The 10,216-nt window shown below is 39.1% G+C and overlaps 2 protein-coding genes across 2 annotated transcripts; both read right to left on the bottom strand.

The window, feature by feature from the left end:
• Positions 1-691: 691 nt before the first annotated feature.
• Positions 692-2,803, bottom strand: LOC126788888 (inositol 3-kinase). Its single transcript, XM_050514902.1, is given in 3 exon segments — positions 692-893; positions 895-1,095; positions 1,773-2,803. Coding segments are annotated over 3 exon segments (1,158 nt in total). The 5' UTR covers positions 2,622-2,803; the 3' UTR covers positions 692-785.
• A 1,091-nt stretch (positions 2,804-3,894) lies between these two features.
• Positions 3,895-5,738, bottom strand: LOC126788890 (uncharacterized). The gene is made up of 5 exons (XM_050514904.1): positions 5,604-5,738; positions 5,371-5,519; positions 5,235-5,283; positions 4,998-5,140; positions 3,895-4,372 (listed from the first exon to the last, which is right to left on the bottom strand). The coding sequence occupies exons 1-5, from the start codon at positions 5,650-5,652 to the stop codon at positions 4,286-4,288; spliced, it is 477 nt and encodes a 158-aa protein (XP_050370861.1). The 5' UTR covers positions 5,653-5,738; the 3' UTR covers positions 3,895-4,285.
• Between the last annotated feature and the right edge of the window lie 4,478 nt (positions 5,739-10,216).

Below are 10,216 nucleotides of genomic sequence, written 5' to 3'. Positions count from 1 at the left end.
TTTAATGTTATTGGTATATTTTTTACTGTGTTTGTTTCTAATTGGTTATTCATATTTAAATAATTGTTCATCTTTCACCACGTGCATGTTTATTACACCATAAAGTAATAGATTGATTAGGTACACCACATAACAGTGTCACACTATCATATGGTGTTCCGGGTACATAGAATAATTACTCCACATTTTATTACCAAATTGGAAAACAGCACTGCTAGGATGAAGAAATTGATGCCAAGCTTGTAAACCAACTGAATGACCAACTTTAGAAAAAGAACATCTGCATAATGTAAGAAACGAGCTACACTAATGTAAGAAAATGCCTGCTATAAACAGCTACATGTAGTTGTGTATTACTCGTTTATTGTGCAAGCTGTATATTACTCGTATTGCAAGGAAAGTGACTAATTATATTGATGTTGTAGTTCGTATCAGGTTTTAAGTTGTTGTAGTTCATATACCCTAACTATTTGTAAACAGACGTTTTGAGATACCCTAGACTCCTAGAGGCTGCAAGTTCTCGGCTATTTATACCAGAGCTTGTCAACCTTTGTGAGGAATCTTTTGATGGGCAATTGTGCAAACGATCTGGAATTTCTTTAGGCATTGGCATTTCCCTGCCTTTCTGATCAAAGCAAAGTTCTGGAGCGACTTTTGCTGTTCTACATTAATCTAAAGATGCAGGACATACACGGGGGTCACAAGGCTGCAATTGCTCCATGCAGACACATTTCTACAGTAGAGACATTATTTGATACAGAAAAAGAGATGGAGGACGTTGGATGCTACTCTATTACAAGTAATGGTTTACGGTCTACTGTTATTGGCTCCTCATAGACGAAGTCAGGTAAAAGTTTCGGCTGTGCTGTGAAATGGGGAAGGGCATTCAAAGTCCTGCTCCACTGTTCTAGAAGGAGAACTTGGCAGATTCCATTCACATTCACGGGGAATGCACCTTGGTATTTGTTTAGCTGCTATGAGGGACGCATGAAACTGTTCGTGTCCAGCTACATTCATAAACCTGAACTTCTCGTCTTTTCTTTCGTGGGAGCTGAGACACTGGACCTTTCTCTTCTGCACCTCTTCCTGAACTCTCTGCAATGAGGAAAAGGAAAAGATAATTGTTAAATAAGAAGTTTTTAGTTTTATGTGGTAGCAATTGGAGAAGAAATATACAACACGTCATTTTATTCACACAAATAACCACATAATCAAACTCTTGAGCAAAAATCACCTAATAGCAGCAGGTATCTGCTTGTAATGGCATACTTCTTAAAATTACTTTTCTTTATTAATGCTCATAGTCTAAACTTTGCAGCACTTATCAGCTTGTGCCAAAACTGTAGCAGTATACCAAATTTCAAAGTGCCAAAAACTACCAAATAAATTGCATAACATGGTATTTCATAATAGATATGCTTACAAACAAGGTAACCCCCATAGAATTCTCTGCAAGAAATAATAACTCATGACTAAGCCTTGCATACCACACAATGCAGCCTATGCATCTCTATCACAATCTAAAACTAACAACCTTCAGAGACACTTGTATCAATATCTACCTCATCATGTGGCGAAACTTCTCATCTACATTCAACTTTCAGCAGCCTAGCTACATGATGCATCCCCATTTAAACCACATTCATCTATAAATGTAAAGGTTCATTATTTCCAGCATGCATAATGCAACAAGTACCTCCACAAGTCCTCATACTAAAACCAATATAACTGCTCAAATGAAATCTAGATTAGCAATGCAACTTGAAGCTCACCTGTAACATCCTCAAGTCGAACTTGGGCAGTCCAATCTGCCCCACAGTCAGTGACCCAAACAAGTTCCCAAGCAATGCAGCATCAGGCACAGCCAACCCATTGACAAGCCCCGCAACAAACCCACCAAGAAAACTATCCCCTGCACCAGTCGGATCAACCTGGCTCGTCGGAAACGGCCCAACTTCAACTTCCCCATCTCTCCAAACCACTCTAGACCCACGCTTCCCATTGGTCACCACAACACAGCACACCTTCCTGACCTCCTCCACGTCCATAAACAGAGCCTCCTCCGCCGACGCCTTTATAAACCCAATTCTAGGCAACAGGTGATAAAACCCACTCTCCTTCAACCCCACCAGCCTCACCGCCCCATCCGCCTCGTCGAAAACCCGAATCAAAGCCTGAATGTCCACAAACACAGTCCCGCACATCTCCACCAGCTTCTCCACCGTCTCCACCGTAATCTCGCCGCCGACACCCACCGCCATTCCGAAATCAAATCTCGCCTCGGGGAGATCCGAGGCCCGAATCGGGTCGCAGGCAGTGACCCGCTTCAGGACCCGGTCGTTCTTCCCCTCCCCGTCGTTCCCGGACTCGAAATGCGCGTGGAACAGAGTCGTGCTGGAATGGGGCACCACAATCGGGTCGGCATGGACCGAGTAGGCAAAGTCGGAGCCGACTTTGGAGACGAGATTGTAAGTGACTGCGACGCCGTCGAGGACGTTGGAGATGAAGGAGGCTGCCCCGCCGAGAGTCTGGGCTAGAACGAGGCCGTCGCGGATGAGGACGTCGTGGCAGTAGTTTCCGGCGATGAGGCAGCGGCGAGGGTGGGCTCGGTTTCTCCCCATGGAAGTCGTGATGAGTTAGTGGGTGTTGAGATCATGAAGGAGAGAGAGAGAGAGAGAGGAAGAGGACAAAGATGGGTTTGGTGGGAGGGTGTAGGTGTCGCGAAGGAGAAGAAGGGCAGAGAGGTTGAATATGTAAGCAGAGTGAGAAAGAGGTGAAAGAAATGGAGGAAAGGGAATTATATATGTTGCATGGAAATGAAGTGAGTGAGATGGAAGAGAAGGTGGTGGTGGTGCCGTGGTGGGTCTGATAAAAACCTCCTCCGTCATTGTTACTTTGATATGCGCACCCTCTTTTTATGATAATTAGATTTTGCACCCCCCCCCCCCCCCAACTTTTTAAAATATTTCTTTTTCTCCCCTCTAGCCCCAATAAGGGAAGAGTACACTGGAAGGGTCTTCAATCATTACTAACATCTTCCAATACATCAGATTACGCTTAAGTTGATAACCAGTTCTACTGAGTCAATGCCACAAGTTTAACAAAGGGAGAAAGGAGCTGAAAGTGAATTAGGTATGTTGATCCGATCAGAGAATTGGTCAATCGAGCTACAATTTTGAAATCAAGACCCCAAATGAGATCTTGATGATATACCCACAAACGCACAAACTTGTTACACGTCGAGCAATACTACAAGAGCCAAGTTGCTGGTTAGACGACTACAGGTACCAACTTGCTAACCAGGTACAGCATTTTCCGACCAAATGCCTACATATATTCATAATAGAATCATCGATAGTCATTTCCAGAACAAGAAATAAAAGAATTTCGAATATATAAACGAGGATAAAACAGCATATCTACAGGCAATTTCTACACTTCTCACTCTCCTAAAAGGCACCAGTGAATATGATTCTAGTTCATTAACAACACTTCTAAATGGCATGTCATGTCATTGAAAGGCTTAGAATCTGATTCTGATTCTAATGCCAACTACAACTATAGACTCTGAAGAGGACAACTTTTATATTCAAAATTCAGGGGACAAGTAAGACGACATCTTTTTCACCAAATTTTACAAACAGTCTTATTTTCCTCTCTGGATTAGTTTTTGAACAGCAGTGATTTTGTGTTGAACTCTCCTACATTGCTAACAACATCAATAATTTCGTAACAAAAGGAACACATATGAGTGCAGGTATTTACTATCTAATCATGTTGGCATCTACTGAAAGAAAACAAACTCTAGCTTCTAAGCTCCTCATTAATAATAGGAACTATGCACTCACTCACAAAGGGAAATGATAACCAAGCTAATTCTGGAAAACAGGTATATCAAGTTATACTTTCAAAGTTCCAATTCATTTCTCCAATCATACAATTTACCATTTGGTTTCCTGCAGAACATTTGTCATGAATCTATAGCATATAAAAATAATAATAAAAAATAAAATTAAAAACAGTTTTAGCACTGTTGTTGCAGGAAGGTAGAGAATGGGTCTCTGGTGATAAATAGCATAAGCTCTAGATTGTTAACTCTACATTCATATTCCACAACAACATGGTAGAATAATCATGAACCAACAGATCATAAATAGCATTGAAGTTCTTACAAACATTGAAGTAAGCCAAGTCGGCAAACTAATCAAATTTTCTTATTTACTAGCTGTTGGTCAGAATTAAATACCAGGCTAATGCAGGAAACTAGAGCAGCCGATCAAGCTTATCAATCAGAGCGGATACCACCCATAAAGGTACGTGGATCAGGGCAACCTCCATTGAATTGAGCTTGTGAAAAGTCAAAACCCGGGTTCTGCAGAGGACCGAACCAAACACACATGAGTATCGGAGTTGAATTCTTAAGATTTACATGATCTGTATATAACCAGAGATTGTTACATCTCACAGAAAATTGATGACTAATTCACTGTGAAATATGACACCATTTTCTTAAAATAAATAAATAAAAGAAAATCAGAAACCGAAATTGCAAATGTCGTAAGCAAATAATTGTATCCAATGTAAACATCATACCCTTTAAGAAGTGCATCAACGTTTCCATACATGGAGAAATAATTAAAAGGCTTTGGACCATCTGATTTGTCAAGACTATTGCATATTGAGAATTTATTGCCCAACATAATATCAATTACACCAATGTCGGTAACTCTGGAACCTATTGGCCAACACTATCTTTGCATCCACCAAGTTAACCACAATATCTAATTAGTATGCTTTCGCTTTAACTCCCAAAACCATAACACATTTGCCCAATAGCACTCATAGATATTTCACTGGTTTACTTCATTTCCTTAGCACGAACACTCTACAGTATGTGACAGCATGAGCAACACTAGAATAAAACAGGTACACACTGATCTCATACGTCCAAACACTAGCAAAATACAATGACAATAAGATTCACAACTCTAACTTACCTCTTCCTGAAACCTCTGAAGCATAAGGCGCTTCTGTTCAAGATCAGTAGCGTACGGATCCAACTGACCCTCACCCACTATAGGCGAAGCCCACGTCTGACCTTTGTCCCTCTTTTGCAGTGTTATGTGCATTATATCATCCTCTACCATACAATCAAAAACCCAAATCAGCACAACAAACGTAAACATAAAAAAATGAGACTCCAATAATGAACAAGCAACCATCAAAATACTCACCTAGTGTCCAGAAAGAACAGTCCGTCTTTACAGGGCTGGTAAGATCATGCTGCACAAATCCAAAACGCACCGTTTCATTCAGTAACCAAACTTGTTCACTGTAATAAAAAGCCCAAATTGAATTTAAGTTACTTACATTGAGGTAGGGAGGGTTTCCTTTGATGCCGACTTCGACGTGCTTGGATTGAAGCTTGCAGTAAAATTGCTTGGGAGGAACATCTGGGGGCAGAGTGATGTACATGTTCACCTCCTCTAGGGTTTGGTCCCATTCGAATACCTTTTGACCTAAAATTTGACTCTTTGCCCCAAATTAGGGTCATTGAAGATCGAAATCGAATTCACAATCAGAGAAGGGAGAGAGAGAATTACCGTTGTGAGTGAAGCTATGGCGCTTCTCCGGTGCCAATTTCTCGGCCATTTGGTTCGCTAGGGTTTTGGTTCGGCTCTGCGTTTTGAGAACCTTGTTCGCGCGCGTATCTTACTCTCTGGTTTGGGTAACTGTGAGTTTGTCATTGAAAAAGGGTTAATAAAGCTCTTGATAAAAGTAAAAGTAAAATGGGAATCACTTTTTTTCATCTCGATACAAAATGAGTATTACAGCGGTCACAATGGTAACATTATCGAGGATTAACCAAGGGGGTGTATAACGACTGATATTTTATCATAATTGTGTCTATTCTCATGCATGTATATTATCATGATTTGTTCATGCTAAAATATTCATAACTACGAAATTATTGCATGACATCAGTTTTTAATTGTTACGTTTTGGATTATTCAAGAATCAAACTTCTTGATCAGCCACTTTTCAATGGAAATTAGTACTTAGTAAAAGTTTGATGGATATATATAGAAAACGCACCCAAAAGCTCTTAGTCTATAAGTTTGAGACATTAGTAGAAAGTACCTATGATTAGAATGCTTAGAAGTATATATATTTGATCATTTTCAGGGGACTGGAAATCTAGTTTTTTTATATTTAGTAAACTATTTCTAATATCGAATGTACATCTAGTTAGTTCTTACGTTGGAAATCATTTCGAGTGTTGGTATCTTATCCAAGCGTTTAGCTTTTAGTATTGAGATACTTGATGGGTTGGGATGTACACCTTCATAACCATGATTTTTGTATTATATTTGAGCATTTTTTAATTAGTACTAAAGATAATTAACGTACATAAACCAAGCTAGGTAATCGATTGGCGGGAGTGATGTTTTCCCGTCCTTTGGATCTCTTTTCTCATCTTTTCTTTTTTCTCAGTAAATTAATGTACTGATCGATATCCTACTTGTAACGACCTTAAAATTTGAAGCATAAAAACTCAAATTTCAAAGTCGTGAAACACCAAAACAATCTCAATGAATCGAAATCATTTTAAATGCCACAGCGGATCATTACTGAGTTCACAATACAACTCAAACAAACCAATTATTACAAACCAAATTTATAATTCAACATTTCATAAAATGGAAATGTAATAATCCTCACAATCTCTCACAAAAACCCACAAATAAATCCTTACAAGTTCTCACACAAATCCACAATAAAAACCTCACCACAAGCTGGAAAATGAACGACTTCGAGTCTTCAGAGTTGTCCTTCGATTTCTACTAATCGACACCTGCGGAATTATCCCCTACACCATTGAATTGGTGCACCGGGATTGTAAACACAAACCCGGTAAGCTTTACAGCTCGTATGAATAAAATAAAAATATAACTCGCATATCAATATATACGAAAATCCACAAATCAACAAATATAAATGCACTCATGAGTCAATGGACGACCCATCTGGTTGTCCAAAAAAATATGAAAATGAAGGTGCTCATGAGAAATTAGGCAACCCCTCTGTTTACCCAAATGCATTTATAATACGAGTACTAATGAACGCTGGTACGCCTTTGTTACCCCTCACGTAGTACACCGCCAACATTGGGCAACCTCCTGCTACCTAACATCCAAAAATATGAGTACTCATGAGCCGATAACTCATCTGTTACCTCACATGCAGTACTCCGGCAGACAGACTAGAGCTCCAACTGTATCGTAATTTTCGCCCGGCCAAATGCTAGGTTCCGACATGCCAAACACGTCTGAAGACTGGTCCGAAGACATAAACACGTCCGATGAGAAAATGTTTTAACAAACTCCATGTTAAAACCACATACAATAATCATCACCTCATACTGTACAAATTAACTCAACATGCTCAATATGTAACTCTCGTCATCAAAATGACATATTCACAATGAAATCATAACAGTATATAATATAGCAAACTATATATATATGCACCTATTTATTATTTATACAATTATATATATAATCCACTATATCATATACATGTCGTATTTCAATCTTTAAAACTCTGCAAAATCTTGAATCTCCGCAAGGGTAGATTCGTAAATATGTGAGATTTTACTCACCTGATCAACTCGAGTGTAATTCCACAATTTCCGAAAGTAATTCCTTTTCTTGATTTATCGATCACCTTGAAAAGATAAGAAAAGAATTTAGAATCGTTTCGTAAACCTTAAATGCCGAAACAGTAATAATAAGTTACTGTTCAACAATTTCTGGTTTTACCAAATTACTGTTCACGTATTTACTATTCACGTATTTATGTACAAATACACATCAATTACGTATCTATATTCACGTATTTACTGTTTACGTATTTCTGTATGTACGAATACTATTCAAATGTAAATACTGTCTCAGTAAATATTAATTACTAATTTACCCTTCTGAAATTATTTTTTACATTTACTGAAAGTAACTTATATTTACATTTACCGTATGTAAAATAAATTTACATTTACCGTGCGTAAATCACTTTTACATTTACCGCACGTAAAAATAAATTACAATTTTACCCTTCGGAAACACTGTTCACGCGCCACCGCTAAACCACTCCTTTCTTTCCCCTCTTCCCCTCCGCGGCCTCACGCCGCCCCTAACCACCAGCACGCGTCCACACGCGCCGCCTAAGGCGGCAGTAACCCCTCTCCTTCAATCCTCCTCCGATCTCCATAATCTCAACTCTAAATCATCCAAAAATTCACACCAAGCATCACAACAATCACAATATACAAACCCTCAGCTCAATTGAAGCTTTGAACTGCCGAATTCGTCGTCGGAGTGAGATGAGTCGCCAATCGTGTCGATTTCTCGAGGAGGTGTGTCGTCGCGTCTCCCCTTCGATCGTAGGTGTTGCAGGGGTTGAGGAGTGATGGAGGCGCACCTGCGCTGAACCATAACTTCGTCGGAGAAGAGCTTGAACGGCGGCGGGTTTGTTGCAGGGGACGGGGGTGTGCCGGCGCGGCGAACGGCGACGAGGGAGGACATGATCTTCTCAGGGTTTGACGAGGAGGGCCATGCGAGGCTTTTGAGTGTGGCGGTGTGTGACACGGACCGCGGGTCGGCGAGATCGCCGACGAAGTTTCTGAGGGAGGGGGGAAAATCGGGGAGAGAGCGAGAGAGAAAGTGGAGGGAGGCGCGGGGTGAGGGTTTCCAGAGATGGAAACCCTAGCTCCACTACTTATCTATTTATACCAGTTTTCTAAAATCAGAAACAACTTCTATCGTTAATAACTTTTACATACAACGTCCGATTAGAACGCACCACTTATCCACGAACTCGTATCGACGAGCCCTTCAACTTTCATGAAGGAAGTTTTCGCAACCGAGCGACGGAATAAAAGTCGATATATACATTGCAGAAACGTAACGTTTTTTTCTAATTAAACGTTCCGAGAACGTTTCTGTTTTCATTTCGAACTGTCGCGAAACACCAATTATCGTCTTGAATTAATTTCACAAATTTAACAATTTGAAAATACTCGATATTTAGTTCCGAAAAATTTGGGTTATTACACTACTCCTATATAATTGAAGTATGAACATGGTCGGGAAATTAAATTGCTCATAATTAAGATGAAGAGAGCAATAAATTGTCTACTTGTCTCCATATTCTATCGCGTATTAATAGTAATTTAAGCGATCTGAAAATCTTTTTGAAATCAACATGCATGTGCATACATACTTCGTACAAAACTAGAAGAGGTGTCACTGAATTAAACTTCTTGAGAACACGGATAACCATGCATGCACATTGCGAACTTCTCTTTTGTTTCACGTTATCTTTTTTTTTTCTAAATTCCTTTTTATTTCTCATTTCATTTTGTATCCGACAATAGTGACCATTTAAACCAAATTTTCTCTAAACCATGAACATTTGAGGGGGTTTTAAAATTTGATGAAGCCTTTAGCACTAAAGGAGAATTTGATATTATAGTAGTGGAGATTTAGAGATAAGAGGTTACGGTTGAAACAAAAAAAGTAAGATGTCAGGGCGGAATGAGTGAGTTAATGAGTCACTCTAATTCCAAAGTCCCACTATAAAAATGTAACTCTAAAAGCATAAAACTTTTCATAAAAGATAAATCCTCCCTCGGAGGAGGCTGGGGATAGTATCTATAAAATATGTCTTGATATACATATTTCTTATTTCTCCTTTATTCTAGCCCTATTCTGGCCAGTACACACACGTCATGCTCGATTCAGAATTGCTAGAATCGTGGTAAGGTAGCCATTAAACATGGTCTAAAAAATATGGATTTGTTTTAATTGAGTGATTTAATCCGGTATAAATATTCGAAATGGGCGGAAATTAACATTATCTTCGCAAACATGAATAGATAATAGCATGGGAGACCATATTATGGATCTCCTTCGATGCTTAGAAGGAACAGAATAGGGTCATATATATATATATATATATATATGTATATATATATATATGATCGAGAGATGGACAAAAAAATGATACGCTGAATGTAGAATTAGGAGCTTCCATATAGTTGCTAGCTTGTTTGGTCTTCTAGTATGAATGATACGAATAAAATTTCTTGACTTGTTGCCAGGTTACTAAAAGAATGCGAACTGTAATTAATGTTTGTAGCTATGGTTTTACTAAC

This window comes from Argentina anserina, chromosome 3 (genome assembly GCF_933775445.1).
Source record: "Argentina anserina chromosome 3, drPotAnse1.1, whole genome shotgun sequence".
NCBI classification, from domain to species: domain Eukaryota; kingdom Viridiplantae; phylum Streptophyta; class Magnoliopsida; order Rosales; family Rosaceae; genus Argentina; species Argentina anserina.
The sequence above is the reverse complement of the archived record's forward strand: the minus strand, read 5'-3'. Positions and strand labels throughout refer to the sequence as shown.